The 19,096-nt window shown below is 40.7% G+C and overlaps 1 protein-coding gene and 1 long non-coding RNA gene across 2 annotated transcripts; one reads left to right on the top strand and one right to left on the bottom strand.

Annotated features, from left to right (window-relative positions):
- Positions 1 to 9,201: 9,201 nt before the first annotated feature.
- Positions 9,202 to 16,915, top strand: LOC129729694 (uncharacterized). The gene is made up of 6 exons (XM_055688454.1): positions 9,202 to 9,681; positions 9,736 to 10,097; positions 10,158 to 12,671; positions 12,741 to 12,970; positions 13,032 to 13,349; positions 13,405 to 16,915. The coding sequence occupies exons 1-6, from the start codon at positions 9,576 to 9,578 to the stop codon at positions 15,893 to 15,895; spliced, it is 6,021 nt and encodes a 2,006-aa protein (XP_055544429.1). The 5' UTR covers positions 9,202 to 9,575; the 3' UTR covers positions 15,896 to 16,915.
- A 368-nt stretch (positions 16,916 to 17,283) lies between these two features.
- LOC129729695 (uncharacterized) lies at positions 17,284 to 18,420 on the bottom strand. Its single transcript, XR_008728728.1, has 2 exons — positions 18,315 to 18,420; positions 17,284 to 17,458 (listed from the first exon to the last, which is right to left on the bottom strand). It is a non-coding gene; the product is annotated as an uncharacterized LOC129729695 (long non-coding RNA).
- Positions 18,421 to 19,096: the final 676 nt, after the last annotated feature.

The following is a 19,096-nucleotide window of genomic DNA, read 5'->3' as shown; positions in this document are numbered from 1 at the left end:
GGTGGTGGGTTGAAGCTGACAAATTTTACAGTGCGCTTCGGGCAGCACGGCAGGTCAAAACTGGGTCAAAATCGAGCGAATAAAGAAGGGTTTTGACAGCAGTTAGTGCAATTCCAGGTCAAAACGAGGTGAACTGGTGGAATAAAGAAATTCGCTATTAGTATGATTTAGGTTGACTTGAGTTAGTATGAGTTACTTGCTTGAATGAGCTAAAAAGTTTTGTTTATTCTAGCTCCTTTTTTTCACGAATGGGTTTATGAAAATTTTATGGGCACATTTTCAAGATAGATTCATCTTAAAGATCGTACAACTCTAATGAAGTTTTATGGAAGTTTCTCATAGGTATTTTGAAAGGGATATTGAGTGCGTTTCAAAACCGCTCCTCAGGCTGATTACACTTATTGATGAAGGAGTTTTATGGAGGACTCTTCAAGTGTTCTTTAATTACTCTTGGGAACTGTTGATAAATAAAAACCACAAGTACTTAAATAAATTTATGATTTTGTTGCATCTTCTTACTTGAGTCCGAGTTTACTATGTGAACATATTTAGTCAAAAGCCTACTCGTGGCTATATTATTCTTCATGAAGATCAGTTTTCAGTTAAATATCATGAACGTATGAGTCTTACGTACAACCCGTATCGACGGCCGACGACTCTGAGTAACGAGAAGCTCTGAAGGATGCTGAAAAGGAAGACCGAGGAAAAAGTGGCTACATCGCTCCGTGCGCTTGGCCGGGAGGTCGAAGCAACCGGCCAAACAATGAAAAAGTACTTGGTGAACATATGGACGTACATGTCAGGAAACAGAAGTCCCAACGAGTCGGCAATGACGCAGGGCCAGCGCCCTAATAAGATGGTCAAGTCGATTTTCCCGGTAAATCGCAACGTGACGGAGGTGATGGACAACGAGACCTATCGAACACTGGATGGCAACGACTGGCAGGGCACTTCGTATGTTACTTCCTCCACGTAGAAAGTAAGCACCGAGGTAAAGTTTATTTCACACACCAACTTCCCCATGAAGGTGTTGCTGTGGCTGACAATCAGCGAAAAGGGGATGTCAAAGCCACTCTTCTTTTGCTCCGGACTGGCTGTGAATAGGGAAATTTATAGTATGAATAGTCTGCCGGAAGTTGTGTCGTTCATCAAGAAATACCTTAAAGGCGAAGACACCATGTTTTGACCGGATCTGGCGTCGGCCCATTAATCGAATTGATTGTTGGAGGAGATTGAGCGGCTGAATATCGATGTGGTAGCCAAGTTGGCGAATCCACTCAACGTCCCCAAGTTGCGTCCAATCGAAAATTTCTGGGCAGACCTGGATCGTAGCTCGACAAATTTTGTCGCAAAAACTGAGGAGGAATTGATAAATAAAGAAGAAAGATCTCAAAAAATGCCTACACGCATGTTTTCGTCCATCATGGCGAATGTTCCGGTTAACTGCTGGAAGGCCGCTCGCAAGGGCGTAGAGCTTCTTTGCAAATAAGCTACATAATTACCTTCCATGGGAAATTTATCAAACTATGTGTCTTAGTTTTTTTTTACCACCATCCAAAAAAAGTCCATTTTTTACCACCACGTTACGAAGCATGAAGAATAACGATTCGCATGGGTATGGATGTTGCTGTCACACAGACTATTTGTCGCGACTTATTTTAGTACTTTTAATTGTACATTAACAACTTAAGAGATCTCGACTTGTATATCGAGAGAATAAAGGTATCTGATAAAAAAGCAATTGGATATTTCAGAGTTAGCACTCATCACCGTGAATGCTTCTCTCAAAGTCAATTTACAATGTCATTGTCAAAAAAAAAAATAGTAAATAAGTATTGCTTATTGCTTTGAATACTGGATTTTCAGCTCACTTGTTCAAGCACAGTTGGAATCTGTACATTGTTGTTGCCAGAAAAGATTGAGAAACACTAATATACTTCCTTCGGAATTTGATTGATTCAAACTCTAACAATTTTTTTTTTTTAAATGTTAAATCAAGAGTGGAATTTATTGAATTTGCGTAACACTTATTAGATGTCCGTAACTAACTTTTTATAATTTTTTTTCTAATAATGTATTTTGGCAGCACTGCCGCATACGCTTTCATTCAAGCTGTCAAAAAGTATGTTGAGTGACAGTAAATTCGTTTTTGCGGTGTAGCTACACTCGTGTTACACTTTTTACCTTGTAACTCCGGGATTGGTGTAGTACCGTCGCAAAAACGAATTCATAAGTGTTAATGAGCACTTTGATGCACGCTTTTTTGCTGTTGCACTTTCAAACTGTGCAGTCCATTTTGGTGGGAAGTGCGCAATATGAACCATCGTACAGTATTTCACTAACACCAATCTACACCAATGAAATAGTTTCGCCAAGCCATTCAATTTTCTATGGAAACTATTTTTGCACCCATCACAACACATAGGGGGAATATGGGCATAATGAGCACCCTAACTTGGTTGCTGATTTAAGCATGGAAAACGGCAAAAAAATTAAGCTGTCTTCAATGCGAAACTTGAATTAACTATCTATAATTAAAGGTGCACTATTCACGAATTGAAAAGTTTATCGTATAATGGTGAAAAACACAAATCAGATTCATGCATCAAAAACTAACAATCAGTCGTTATGTGGGGCACAATGAGCACCCCACTGGGGCATAATGAGCACCCACGGGGTATAATGAGCACTCTTATAGAACATATTTTGAAACTGTGTAGAAGTACAATCAATGGGCCAACGTTTGTCGCGGTATGCCGTGATACTTGGCGGCTTGTTTCGTGAATGTCCCGTCGCGCCTTATGGTGGCCAATTCTGCCTGCAGTCCCTTTTTCTGACCAATTCGGTCTCAAAGATTTTCTAATATATGTTCGCACCATCACTGTAAACAAACACTGACTATGGAAACAGACAAACTCACAAGGCTGCTGAGATGAATTTTAAGTAAGTTTATGTGACAAGGTGTGCTCATTTCACCCCATTAGTTAATTAGTTAAAGTTAACATGAGATTTTAATTTTAATTATAGTTTAAAATCAAAACTTTAATGATGGTGAAATATGGGTTACGATCCATACGTCATATTGATGTGTCTACATACTTGATTGAGCCATTTGAACGACCGTGGAAGCTTATTTTGTAGTGCGCAATAATTATAATTTTTCCAGCATCCGGGAACCAAGTTGATTTTTTTCAATATATTTCCATATTTTAAACAGATGAACCACTTTTGTTTTTCATAAAGAGATACTGTAGTAACTACGGAAGAGTTCCACTACTACGAACTACGTACACTATTAACAAATGCATTGAGTGTTTCATTACCCTAGTAACACAACTGGTTTTATCAAAGTTTATTTGTACTTTTTCGGCTGTATCGAGCGCCATAAAACTTTGATAAAACCAATATTTTTACTTGGGAAATGAGTTAAAATGTCTACTAATGAAGAGTTGTGTATTTCGTGAACCGGATTCAGCATAGTTAGCAGAACGTGCCGAGTTAAAAGCAATACACAGCATACACGCACAAATCATACCATATCATACAGACACACACACACATCATACCATATTATACAGACACACACACACAGCATACCATACCATATCAAACAGACAAACACACACATCATACCATATCATACACACACACACATCATACCATATCATACACACACATCATACCATATCATACACACACGCATATCATACACACACATATCATCAACACACACATATCATACACACATCGTACCATATCATACACACACATCTCACAAATCAAATATCACACATGCTTCAGCTATCAACACACGCTAAAACGCTCCTTACACTGCTTCCGGGCCGGGTCCGTGTTCTCTCCGGGATTTTAATGCATTCACACTGCCTCCGTGTTTGAACCGTGCTCTGGCTGAGATCCGACTGTCTGGCACGAATCCGGCTCGGTCCCAGCACTCAAGCAGTGTGCGTTTAAACTTTCCGCACGCGCTATAGATATGCACATACGCTATTTATACATACACGCTGGATGGCATTAGCTTCTTAGACCACTTGGAGGTGCTGGTCTCATAAAATTTCTGGCTGTATTCACCCAACGATATCTAAATTGGATTACCACTGGTGGGCTCCAACCCAGATCTAAGGGTAGCCGAACTAAACGAGGAACTGCAGCTGCTCACTGCCAACGCCGTTGCCACCGTCGCTGCTACCAACGGTTTCCACCGCCGCTACCAGCGCCGGGGGAACGGCAAGCCGACGCCACTCGCGTGAACCGTGGCATCGACCTAATCCGATGCAGCAATCTACTGCCACTATAATCCTATGGACAGTCCGTTCGTCTAACCGTTCGCCAAAAGAATGTGACTAACTCGACTAAAAACACCCTTTTATAACCAAAGAATTCTCTGATATAGGCCCCGCCTTTTTGTTGAGTTTTACCATTGTCTAATCTTCTTCAGACGAGATTCCACAATTCGCATTTAATTTTTGTATCCAGTGGAAAAACACCGATGGTGCTCTCGCACATGCAACGATATAACCCGTATCGTGTTGCGGCTGGGAACGTCAAGCGATTTTTTGCTCGCTGTTGCGTGTTTGCATATTGTGTTGGAACTCTGCGGCTGGGAGACGACAAAATTCTGAATCCAGTATAAATTATTGCTGTGAAGTCGAATCAATCGCCTTTGTTAAGGCGCTCTAACATTTGAATGAAGTGTAATATTTTCATATTTTTGTGCAACAAGCAGCTGTTGAACGATTGTCGGCCTTTTATTCACGCATAGAAATTCCTATATCACTGAATAAATAGAATGAGAAAGCATTTGTTTCCGAAGTCTAGCGCTCGAGACCTTTTCAAAAAATCATTAATCTTCAATTACTTGTTAATATACCTTGGTAAATGTAGTTTGCTGTTCAAAATGGGATATGCTGAACGCAATCTTTGTGCTGCCCACAGTGGGGGAATAAGGCACTCATACAACACATTGTAAAAGCTGTTTCCACAAATAGTAAATTTAGATTGCTAGGCTAGCTGAATAGCACAGCATGCTGTTGTTTGCCAAAATAAGACCAAGCCTAATCGTGGGGAAGAAGGCCTAAGCCCTCAATCGGCAATCCGAAACTTTTTTTTTATTACTTTATTTGGGTGGCTTTCAGCCACAGGCTGGTTCGCCACCACCAGCAATCCGAAACGTTTGTTGCTACCGCACTGCTGCTATGATATGTGACCAACCGGCAAATGATATTTTCAAGCCGAAAGCAAATTCGGCAAACTAGCTGATACTGGCGCAAACTGCTACGCTACGGCTAACTAGGTATGTCGACCTTTTTAGGGAAAGCCAGCAAACGACCAATGAGAGGGCGTTATTTTCATTTCAACAAGGCTTGACAATTTGCAATAGTGCAATAGTTCGCAGATTCAAACAACATTTTCCTGCATTTGGGCAGATGCGTGTATAATTTTCCAATCGATTGCTGCAAGAATGAAGGAAATCGGTTGAAAAACAACCGACCTATAAGCATTTGAAAAGGGACAAATTTCGTCCCAGTTTTTCAGTTTGCATCCCTGTGTGGTATGCTAAAGTAAAACGTAGTTCTACGTCAAAAACCAGCAGCTATCGATAAGCTGACCGTAAAACCCTTGCCCTCTATTTTGACGTAGAAATACGTCTCTCAGGAAGTTCGGCTACACAGCGAGGGAATGCCTTTTCTTATCCTTCGCTGTACCTTTGACAGAATGAAACATCGAAGATACGAAAATATCAAATCTGATACAAAAACGTCAATGTCGGTCGGATTGTTTTCATTGTTCTGCTGTTTCGATTGGGGCTTAGCCCTTGCGCTTCTTAAGTAGACACAGTGGATCTGGTTATTATTCAAAAAAGTTAAAGGGTATGTGCTTGAGTGCACAAACGTAGGCTTGACGTGGGACTATTGTGAGTGTGAAGATTTAATTCTGCCATAGCCATAGTATATAACACACACCAAACGTACAAATACCTAACACAACAATCCATGAACACCACAAAAAAACACATACACCTTTCATAAACCATAGCATACAAACTAATAGGAAAAATAATTAACTTGTTGCCTATAAAAGTATTCTGTCATGAATAAATTTACCTCGGATGAATGCATTTTTGCACACACATACGTTATACACACACGCTATATACACACACTACTCACAAGCACACGCTCTTTAGACACACCCACGCTACCTACACACACACATACACACACCACTTACATACACACGCCACTTACACACATACACGCACACACGCCGCACACACATACACACACGTCACTCACACATACACACACGTCCCTCACACACACCCACACATTCACACACACACACACACACATTCAAACACACACACACACACTTACATTCAAACACACACACGCATTCACACACACGTCACTCACAACACACATTCACACACACACATGAACATTGACACACACACACAAACATTGACACACACACATTCACACATACACACACATTCACACACACACACACATTCACACACACACATTCACACACACACACACACACACTTTACACACACATACATACACACCCACACACACATACACACCCACACCCACACACACACCCACACACACACCCACACACACACAAACACACGCTAACGCTACTCACACACACACATACACTCACCAACGCTACTCAGACACACACTTGGTATACGACACACTATACCTACACAAATTACTATCGGCAGCATCCAAACGGCTACCAAGTTTCGAGCGCAGTTTCTTCGATTTTTTTTAAATTTCAAGCAGTTTTTTCGGCTTTCAAGCAATTGTAGACATTTCCAAAAAACATCTGGCATCTTTGAATTGAACAACAAATTGTCCTTTTGAAGACAAATTCTGGTTCATTCATTACACATTCACACACCTTCAAAAACACGGTTGTAAATTCCATTTTATATCCATGTATCAAGGTTTCAGCACGCACTGAGTTTCAGTAATATGCAGCACATCCAACAACAGTGTAACAAAATATTGCGTGACTAACTGGAGCATCTGCTGTAATCTACTTTCATAGGATACTGAAACGAATAACTAAGCCTCCAAAATTGTTATGCTTTAATTATTAAAAATAGTCAAGCCTTGAGGAAACGCAGATTTTGGTCGTTTATCCAGCTTTCCAGGAGCGGTAATGGCGGACAATGTACGCAGCCCATTTTGACGTTTTCTGTAGGTCAGGTAATTTTCAATCGCAATAACGGAGTGAAAAACATAAAAATGTTGCAACGTAGCATAGCAACTTTGTTTATTTTGATTCGCGCATGTGCACGACAAAATTCAACTAACAGAACGCCTATTGTTTGTTGAAGTTGCTATGCTACATTACGATGTTGTTATATTTTTTACTCCGTTACTGCGATTGAATGTTACCTGACCGACAGCAAACGTCAAAATGGGCTTCGTGCACCGTCGCAATTCCCGCTCATGGAAAGCTGGATGTAAGTAATGTAACAAACAATTTTATGTAGTTCGACGTCACCTTTTCGGTCGAGGCTTTGCATACAACCCTTCTGGATTTTTTGAATACTGCGAACCTGTTCCACAGAGAACAGACTACAGTTGTGTGCGCAAAAATATACTCTTCGAATTACACTCCTCGTCATGCTGAGTGGTAAACTAAGATGTGATGTCGCTACCGTCGCTGTGGAGCGAACGGCATACACTGAAGAACACGCAGGTTGTTTAGCGAAGGTAGCGACATCACACTTTACTTAGCCATTTAGCATAACGAGAGGATTTATACCGTGGAAATTTCGTGGCAAACATGCATAATTTTACACACTAATTTTAGACCGTTTGTTCGTCGCCTGTTAGTCTGTTCTCTGTGCCTGTTCTCTCAACAAACAATTTTAATGAATTATAGTTTGTTAAGCTGCTATTCGGTGAATTTTGACTTAACTATAGCTTAATAAGCTGTTATACAACAAAATTGCTCGCTTGCCTGTTTTTTTTTTACAAAATTCTAGCACAGATTAACAGACATAACACGTCGAACAAATTTTCAATAAAATCATCGTTTGGATGATTCCAGTACTTTACGTTAGTAACACTAGCACCATCTGCTGTCGTGTTCGCGCTGCGTCATGTATTTCGACATTAGCGCCAGCGTTACTGCATGTGTCAAATGGGGAACTACGAAATATGTATGAGATTGCATGACAGCGCCCCAGACGACGTTTTCGCGCGATGACTGTAATTCGATTGAAAATTTGAAATGAACGTTTTTTGTGGCGATGGAGCCAGGTTCCAGTGTTACGTCTGTTAGTCTGTGATTCTAGTATTTGTTATTCATCAATGTGTAAACACGTGACCGCTCATTAATAATTTATAAACAACAATTTGCATATCAAATTTTTTTAAAGTCATGTCAATTTTACATCAAAATATGATAATTTTCTTTCTTTTTTAGTTTTATCTGATTGTTATAATATTTAACTCTGGACTAATTCAAATCAAATGATAAAAAATGGCTATTTAGCGTGATACACTGTTAAGTTCATTCCTAAGACAGAAAGATCATAGACCATCTTGTTTCTGTTTTTTTTCACCATCAAAATTCGTTTCAAATTTACCAGAAGGTATTTTTGATGATGTAATAAAACATGGAAATCAGATTATCTAAAGCTAAACAAACAATAGATCATTGCACGATGACGCCATTTGACGGTTCCGAAGGATAAATTTTGCGAATTTAAATTTATTTTCGATGGAACCAAGAGAGGTTTATGTTCTAATGCTTTCCGGGATTAACCTACTCTAATAGATATGTTATTTTCATGCGCTTTCTATAGGAATAGTTCACAACATGCGTAAACATAAAAAATCATATTTTAACACTTTGTAACCAAACCTTTCGGAACAGTTGAGCTGAGTGAGGTTGCGCCGCTCCATGCAATGATCTATTCAAGGAACGTTCTTTGCGAATAACACCCATTCTGATTTCCCCTTTTCATTCAAATTTCACGCAGCACACAACCGCTAATGGCTGCGTACATAGTATCAGTAACTGCACTAACGTCAGATAATTATTTTCATAACGCTACCGAAGGCAACATCGAAGAGAAACGTCAGAAAGAAACCTGTTTTGTGTTCGATTTTCGTCGTTGCAACTGTCTTCTTACGCTTCTTTGCGAACAAAATCAAACCGTTGTTGGGTTACGAACTGAACACAAACATAAAAGCCTCGCATTACATTACCATAATGGTCGAGCAAAGCGCGTTCGTGGCCGGCTGAGATTTATTTACGTTGAAAATAGTCTTTTCTGTTAAAAATCTACGCAAAATATGTGTAGTTTTGTAGCTTCCTGTCCGGTATATAGTGTGAATGTAACAATTGTTAGTTTTTCGTGCTGTTGGAGTTGTAAAATGAGTTATTTTAGTTCGAGATTTAGCTGAACTATTTCATGGGATCGATGCCCTTGTTCGTTGAAAAAAATGCTTGTCACACAAACGGCTGTTTAATTCGGTAAACATTTCATAGAACAGGTTTAGAATCACCGAAAAACTATGTCGACCGACTCGGAGAGTAGATCTATTGCTGGAAAAAACAGCCACAACTCAGCTACCTACTCTATCCATCCGTTGGAAGATGTACCCATTAGAAAAAGTGTTGGTAGGTTTGCTTAGCGTTTATGTTTGACCATAAAATTTATCTGTTTTACCATAGTTCAAATTATTCGCGAGCGTAGCTCGGAGCACCTGCAACCGAGAAAAAAAAGTACCATGCAAATCACAAAACTTGTGCTTAAGGATCACCCCACTAGTCCGAGAAGAAAAGTTACACCAATGGTCATTAAATCTATCACGACATTCACAAGTTCGGCACTAACGGGCAACGAAGAGCATAGCAGAAGCGGGGCTTTTAACGACAAAGGGAACCAAAACGGGCAGCTGGAAGAGTACACTATCAAGCCGCTTCCGAATGTCGACAAATTAATTACTGGGTTTGAAGATAAAAAACGTGAAGGAAACCAAGCAAGCAACGAATTTCAAAGTTTTCTGTTAGAAAACTTAAATGTAGAAAAAAGGGTAAGTTTCATTATATCTATAATTTAAAATGTGTACTGAATGTTTACTAATATTTTTCAGGCTAATTCCGGAATTTCCAAAACGACCAATGAAGGTAAGGAGGAATCTGTTGAATCAAACAGTAACAGCGTTGATCAGCCTGCTTCGATTACTCCACCGTCAAAAAGCGAATCGAAATCTAAGCAAAATTTGCTTGAAAGTAACAACACAGTAACATCTGAAAAGGCAACAAAAAAAATGCCGCCACCTGCTGAAACCGAAAAGGTTCGAAGATCAACACCGCGCCCCAAATCAGTAAGTAGTAAAAAGACTCCTCCGGAGGAACCCAAAAAGGAAAAATCATACGATCCTCAAAAAGCACGTGAGTTCATTGAAAAGCAACAAGCGAAACGAAAGCAGGAAAAGAAGTCGAACGTTCCACAAACTGCAGAAAAGGATATCATCAAAAAAAGACTCGAAGAACTCCGGAAAAGCAGTCGCATACTTTTAAATAAAAATGTGCAGAAAGTGCGAAAACGTTCGGTATCGGCTGCACCATCATCTTCGGTTGGAGACACAGGAAGTAAACAGCCAACATGTTCGGTGGTAAAAGAACCAGTAAAAATACTACCGAAAAAACCTCTACGCAAAAGTTCATCGACTTCTTCACTACACTTACCCGGCGCATCGGCAGTGTCTTCTGCCCCATCCAAGAATTCGTCTAGCATTTCCGGAAGTAGCAAAAACGTAGTTCGTAAAAGATCGTCGTTGCTTTTGAAGGCAGATCTGTCGGAAAAAATGGGAATTATGCGAAAGCCAGACTGCGTGGCACTGGGAGACGTGCTAAATAGTCCATTGCAACTTCGAACTCCACCGGTTAGTCGAAACGACGACCGCTTATCTGAGAACAGAGTTCACATATCCGTGGATGATTCCGTTCATGAAGTTACAATTGACAACATCGAACTACAATTAAAACTGGACGTACCAGCTGTGACCTTATTGACAGATTTACGTCAGCAGCAGCCAGCAAAATTTACCCATGAGAAGAAGGAAAATAAAATAGCTCCAACATGGTTGAAACACACGCTGCTTCAACCGGATCCGTACCCATTCATAATGGCTGTTCGTAAAAAATTGGAAGCAATTCGCAGTATGAATCATGATTCGGCCATACAACTGGAGGAGTCTATAATACCTAAAGAGCAACAAAAAGTGCCTTCACAAACCAAACAAAACAATAATATCAATAGTCGAAAGTGCCTTGATTATCTAGAATCGCTTAAAACGGTGCCTTATGTTCAAAAGCCCCCCGTGGAAGAAAGCAGAAGCGATCAACATATCTTAACCTCCATTTGCCAACAGCCGCTGTCGGAATCGAATACCACATCTGAAATAAGCTCAATCAAGTCGGACTTTGTTTTACCACTGCCTCCACTTAGCAGCACCAAAATAGATCTACCCGGACCATCAAATGTAACTGCTGCTAAAAACAAATCATCTCCCATCAGTCCCTTATCGATTGAAAGAATCTCGAATCTCAAAATTACGGGAGACAATCTGCATCACTTGGAACGTAGTATAAATTTTCACCGAGGCGTGAATATGCCAGAAGCTGATCAGCTCCCCGATCGATTATCTTTTACTGAACGAAACGTTCGGGAGGATCTGCACCAAAGCGGGATAAGTGCGAACACTTCCGAAAAGCAACGAAACTTTCTACATGATTCCGCGGCAAAACATGAGCGGCAGTCAAGCGAAAAAATGCTAGAAGCATTCAACCGAAGTTTAGCGCAAGTTATTCAGGTCAATCAACAACTCTATTCTGCGCTACAAAAGCCTCCAGTAGCTGTGGTGACTGGTGATCGAATAAAAATTCGAGATGAGATGACTCAAACAACGCCCGTTCCGTCCGTACCGATTAGTGTATCCACTGTCAACTCCAACTACATTGAAGACTTTGAACGGTCCGATGTTCAAAAGACACCAACGAAAGAGACTTCAGGAGAAAGTAGTAGAACTCCTACAGCCGGCAGTGACTCAACGACGACCGCTACTGCCGAAAGCAGCCCTAGTAAAACGGGATCCAGTGATTCCCACACCTCGCTAGAAACCAGATCGCTCAACCTTTCTGACAGTCACCACACTAATCCTCCCCTGCCAGAGGAATATTTGCCTTCGTTTGAAGAAAGCTTACATCGTCACTCAAAACAAGCTGCACCAACAGTACCAGTGCAAACCACGACAGGAGATAGCACCAGTATAGAAACACAAATTAGCGATGAGACCGTGGATAAGCAGCAATCCTTGCGACAAGGGCTGAACGAATCTAAAAGTCTAGATTCTATTGCCTTTAAAATATCCGAAAGTGAAGAGAAGCAAAACGGAACCGCAATTCTGGATGAAGTTGTAGACAGTAAAGTCGAGTTCCTAAAGGTTCCCTCAAGTTCTAGCTCTTCTGCTGCTGAAGCTGCACCCAATGATACTACTATGGGAAGTGATATCTTGGCGATGTTCAACAGAACTGATCTGGAAATTTCGATTTTATCTACTACTGTTTCGGAAACGAACCTCAGCTATTCCTCCATCGGAATGGTGAGTTGATTTGTTGGATTGATTTGTGTCCTAAACAATGCTTTATAACTTTCTCCTACTTTCTTTCAGTACGAACAACTTATTCAAAATGAAAAATCTAAAAGCGAACAGTTAGCTACTCGCGCCCGCCTTAAGGAGAAAGCCTTACTGGACCGCACTAAAGGTCAGCTGGCTTGGCTGGAGTTACAGAAACAACGCTACCGAGAAAGAGGCGGTATGACAGAGCAGATTTCCGCAATCAAGAAGAAACAGAGGGCCATTCTCGTGCGGTTGGAGAGGGAACGGGTTGAGTTGAACAAGTACTGCAATGATATAAAACAGCTTCTCCAATGAACTAATGCAATTTGATTTTTTTTTTAGATTCCAAAAACATTCACTAGAGTCGTCTATAGCACGGAACAATACTCGCTCACCGATTACACCGGAATCAGTCACAGACAAGCTTAATTCATTTTCCTCAAATAGTCGCACTATTTCGCTACGGAAGTCTGGCGGAAGCTTTTCCAACCAAACCGAAACCAATACATCGCCTAATGTCGGTAGCATGTTGGCATCACTACAACAGCATCATCGGAAGATGACCACACTAGTCTCAACTTCCGTGGTATCAAACTCCCCGTTGCAGTTTCCAACAGCCATGCGTGGCATGGAGCTGGAACCGAACGAGAATTTGGAAGAGTAAGTATTGAAATTTTAGTTTGAGTGTTCTCAAGCTCATGTTTAAATTCCACAGCATGCTCACACGCCGCGAACAAGAGCTTCAGAAGCGTCGCCAGTATGTCCAAGCCCTTCTTCAATGGCATCAAAAACTTGACCGTGAGGAGCAGGAAATTCTTGACATCGAACGCAACTTACTGCTGTACAACCGAGCTAAAACCAGTCAGAAGTCTACACCGTCGGCTCCGGGCATCGAGCAGCGGCTGGTCCTGGGTCGCATTCGTAGCATCGAACAGAGTCTACAGACACTGCAGCAGATAGGCAATCAGGGAGACAGCGAAGACGAGCAAGTCCAAGCGGCAGGCAGCAAACTAAATCGGCTGTGGTATCGACTGACGGGATTTAAGGAGAACCAATATGAACCCGGTCGTAGTTACACTCTTACCAGGGCTAGTTTGGAAGCGTTATATGAGCAGGCAAAGGAGAGAGTGCTTGAAAGATTTAGCAATGATAGAGAAATGAGGAAGATTTTGCTGGAGCAGTCGTTCGGAGGTATTGATAGCAGCGAAAGCGCAACGACGAACGATTCGAAAGTGTTTCTTGAAAAGCACAGCAATCAGACAAGTAATTATTTGGGAGAAGAACCAGAAATAGGTGCTGAGACGAGTGGCGGTAGCAGTTCTTTCAAGACTACCATCAACTCAGTCACTGAAATAGAACCAGCCGATTCGAAAAGCTCTGAAGAAAAGCTAGAGGAGCAAATCGAAGAGAAAAGTGATCTGCTCGATGTGGATGATATTATTTCCAGGGTCAGTGATATTACCGAGAACATCAACGGCATCCTTTCGTCGACTACAAACATCGATGAGTTACTTCGCAATGAACAGGAAAAACACGGTTCAAGCTCCGTCGAGTTTCATACCATTGAAGAAGAACACGATGTTGGAAAACGTGACAAATCATCACCCGATGGCTATTCCAGTACGTTCGACGCTCCGACAATAGAGGAACAAGAGCACATGCCTCCCGCAGAGGAAAGTCAAATGCTAATTGAAGACACGTCGTTGCCACAGTTTTGCGCTTCTATTAGAGACGAGTCGGTTGAACAATCAGAAACGGATTCCACCAATAAGGTAACCGAGGATATTCAGGACGAAGCTTCCTTAGGAGAAGCTAGTTCCACAACGTCGGCAGCGTCAACATTTACGACTTCCGAAGATCCAGGGGAGCCAGCACAATATAAGGAAGAAAATGGCCAACCAAAATCTCCTCTCGCTGTCGAACTGGAAAAAAGGCTCATCACTCTTCACGTTGATCTCGAGGATTTCAGTGACAGCTTAGAGCGAGTCTCAGCTATGCGATCTCCGGAAGCAGCAAAGCAAAGTTCCTCGGAAAGTGAGCGAGGAAATTCGTTCGTTGAGAGAGATGATTACTTCACAGATAAAGAATCGGCAAGCGAAACCGCCGAGAAGCCCTTTCCGGATGAGTCGCAGGCCATGAGGTCTGCACAAAAAGCTCCTGCGGCAGAGGCTGCTGCTGCTGCTGTAGACACCCACCGGATGGATGTAAAAATTCGAAACAAAAACGTAAATGAAAACTTTCCTCACTCGGCTTCCAGCGGAGCTGGATCTTCAATGGGTGGAACCTCTATACTTTCCTATTTATCTCAACAATCCTTACACAATTCTAACAGTCAGTCTTTGCCGGTCGCAACAGCATCGTCCATCGTTCCAAATCGAATGCCCGACATCATCAACGAAGCAGAAGTGCTTCGTCGCCAGCAGTTGCAAATCGAACAGGAAATCAAACAGTTAGAACAACAGGTTGTCCTATTTCGAGAAATACCCAACAAACCCCCACCGCCGTACATTCCACCGGCGAATGGCAGCCCGTTAGCTCTTATCTTTCCATCAGAACCGCGAATCGACGAGCTAATTGAAAGTCGCACCCAGGATCTTTTCCAGAGCGAAACTCCCCAGGAAAAACTGCGCTCTGACCACGTAACCAACATCTACGAGAAGCTTATCCTAGATATGTGTAAAGAACTGTACGCTGACCTGCGTCCTCCATCTCCGGATGTTTCCTTCCGAACAGTTGAGCATGACAAACGACCGCTGGCGTTTTACAACCCACCAAACAGCCTCCTTTGCATGCAAGACCACATGAAGCGTAAAGTGAAACGCATTCTCAACGAGGAAAGTTTACTGCAGCATCAACAGCAGCAGCAGAACCTGCACCACTGCCCAATGCCGTTCCTGATGTTCAACGGCGGTAACGGTGCCGTGGGAGGAATCGGCGGAGGGTCTGCCAAACGAAAACGCGACCAGGTGGACGAAATCTTGGCCCAGGAAATGTTCGACGAAGAATCGCGCTGGACGAATTTCGATCGCGAAGAAATTGAAGTGAAAGAACGCATTGTCGGTGAACTGACGAAGATGCTGGTAGCGGAAGCCGTGCGGGATATGGAAGCGGCTTGGCTGGAGAAGTTTGACCCTCCGGCTGCGCAAACTGCGAGAGTCGAAGAAAAACCGATGCAACGCACGGAGATGGATGTGGATGACCTGTGACTCTAGTATATAGCTGATTGAAAATCATTTGTGATGTTTGAAAGTGCATTTCAATTTGATACTTTAGAAACATAGTTGGTAGTGTTTTTTTGTATCTGTAGGAACCTTACAATCCCTAAGGCTGCGTTTTACGAACTCACTAGAAGTATTACTGTGCATTCACATTCGTGAATGTTGTTATTTTAGTTTGCTCAATTTTACATACTTTCTATAATAGGCGGCGAACAAAACAGTAACGTATTTTACTGTGTTTTTTAGTAGCCAATAGACGTAAGTAGAGATAACTCAAGTGATTCGACTTGTTTTACAGCTCACTGAAATATAATCGTACTAGTTTAAAAGAACACAATCAATCTAGACAAGAATAAATCCCTTGGTCCCAATTCTTTTAGCTCTAAGCAGAACGAACACAATTCAATTGATTTTTTTACTTATCAATACTATATTTTATTTATACAATGTTCGTTTCCGATACTTTTTTTTCTTCAGTTCAATCTATAAGTTAACAAGCATATTTCCTCTCGCTAACTCTTGCGCTGGCTAGATCCATGTCTAATATGCGGGCTTAACTCCTGCTGGAACTTACAACACCTTGTTCGATTCGTTTTTAGTCATCAAGCCATCATCGGCAGTTTGTGATCAGTTATATTATTGTATCAAACTCTATTTTCACTATTATTCAAAATACCTGCTTGTTTAAATGTTTATATCTGACTAAGAGTGTGAGTGTATGTGTGTGAAAACTTGATGCTTCGTTAAGTTGTTCAATTGCTGTTCAATACCTGTCGAGTTAGTGTTGGTGCGAGAATTGAGAACCTCAAAAAAACAATAGTTCGCTATGCAAGGTTTCTAAGAATTTTAACGAATAATATTTAAAAGAGAAAATTGAACCTCAAGCTTTTAAACCTAAAAACCATTGGCTGATAATTACAAAGATATTTGGATAAAAAGCAGTCGCAACTGATCTATTAGAAAATACACTTTATTCACAAAACCCTGCCGCTCCAGCACACAAATGCTTTGCTGTTTTTGCTTGTTATTTCGATGGCAAATTGATAAGTTGAAGTGTGTTGTACAGCGGATGATTATTTCCTATAATTCATTGTATTATACTCTGCGTGATAAGATCGATAGAAGAGGAAGGGACAACTAGGTGCGATTTCTTGCTGAATTCTTGTCTCGATTTCGCGGTCTCAAACTGGCAAAACTGACTGATACTGCCAGAGGTGGCAGCAAACATTAACTTTTGGCAGATTGAGCCGAACCCTGGGCCGCTTGTTCCTTCTTTTGTTGCTTTTGTCTCATAATATCGGCATCGCTGTTTACAGAACATTTATTACTCAGTTGGTTAAAATTGTGAGCAGTTTTCGAAATTGGAATCTATCAACTAAATCTTATGCTATAGTTAAGTTTAATTAGTATTTCAACATGATTCCTAGTAGGTTGGCAGCATGTTGCTCGTCATCTTGCTGAACCGAAACGAAACGATACATGTGGTTCAACACAACGATGTTCACTCGTTGGCAATCGCACACATCGTTTCTTAGCTATGGTGGATTGAATCTAAAATAAATAAATAAAGCAAAAATGTGTTGTTAAGTAACAAAACTTTGTTAATACTAAAAATATTTCGAGTAATGGCTGTATTACACACTTTGACCAAGCGTCAAATATTTGTCACTTTTTGACAGATTAAAGTTTGGTCAAAGATAATTGTTTGTCACTTTTCCATTTTTTAATGTGGCAAACACGGGCAAACAACAAAAGGTCAAATATTTGACCATTGGTCAAAGAGTGTAATACAAAGCTTATGATGGGCTACGGCTGCACTCCTAATTCAACAAGCAGCGAACATATTCGATAAGCCGATTAAAATTAATCATAGTTGTTAGCTTTATTGTTGAAAAATACAGGGTGTTAGGGAGCTTAAAATCTTTTAAGGGACCTTCATCCAACAGAATTCAGCTAGGTATCATACTTCTTGTGCTAGACCTCGTAAAAGGCAAACATGACCGAAAACTGGAAATAGTGAATAACTCTTCTGTAGTAAATTTTAATCATATGTGTAGGATTTTTTTCCCTAACACCTTGCATAGTTTCGAGTATTTTATTTCGTTATCTTTATATGAACTATCTATGAAAAAAATGGCCGTATCACTATTTTAGAGAATATTTCAGGAAAACAGTAAGTAAATGAATCATTAACAAAACTATGGTTCAATTGATAAAAACGGTTAACAACTGCTGACAGGTATCGGCGAGAAAAAAAACAAAGACGGTAGAGCTACTAACAATTCTCAGGGATTCAGTTACATATTTCTCTTTGAAAAAACAAGAAAGTTCCCAATCCTACACACTAAAGAAACGAAGATTCCAATTTCGAAGACGTTTCTTCATTCAACTAGGCAACAGAACTTACCGCTGTTTGCGCTGCTCGTGTGTCAACCCATCCTCCTTGGATTTCGCTTTCTGTGTTTGTTGCTTTTTCATGTTTCTCTCACGGGCCAATTCCCGCTGATTGCCACCTGAATAGATAAACAAACAAAAACTGATTGATAAGTAGGCACCAACACAGCACTTTGCCAACACGACAATAATTTTGTTTGATTACAGTATATTTATAGGTAGAGCAAAAATTGTAATAGCTATTCAGTACCTAATTTGGATAAAATGCCGGTTCTTTTCGTTTCCCAGTCTATTGACTAGCTTGAAATAGAGCTGCAATTCTTAAAGTCAGATAGTATTTGAATTCACCCGCAGAACAGCCGCTACTAGAGCATACAAATAAAAAGCTCAAAGGTTCTGATTTTTAGTGTTAAGTGACCAAGTCAGACTATTAATAGATGTTACAATACATATGTACCAACTTCAGCAGAATTCTGATAAAAACCGAAAAATTACTTAATAAATTAAGCATGACTACTATTTAAACAGTAAGATATTACTTATCTACCTTCGACTAAATGAACTCATCGAGAACAGAATTTTTCAATGCATCATTAATGTGCTACGTAATGAGCAAAGCAATGGCGATGGAATGCATGTTGGCCCAGTTATTGAACGACCATCTTTAAAACGCGCTACGAAAAATGTAGTCCGTAAGCAAAAATGATTTTTTTTGTTGCTCCGGTATTTTACGGTACCAAAGTTTTAGGTTAGGTAGAACAAAATATATATCAGCAGCTTCTACTTACGAGTCAT

The sequence above is a fragment of the Wyeomyia smithii genome, chromosome 3 (genome assembly GCF_029784165.1).
Source record: "Wyeomyia smithii strain HCP4-BCI-WySm-NY-G18 chromosome 3, ASM2978416v1, whole genome shotgun sequence".
Classification (NCBI taxonomy): domain Eukaryota; kingdom Metazoa; phylum Arthropoda; class Insecta; order Diptera; family Culicidae; genus Wyeomyia; species Wyeomyia smithii.
The sequence above is the reverse complement of the archived record's forward strand: the minus strand, read 5'-3'. Positions and strand labels throughout refer to the sequence as shown.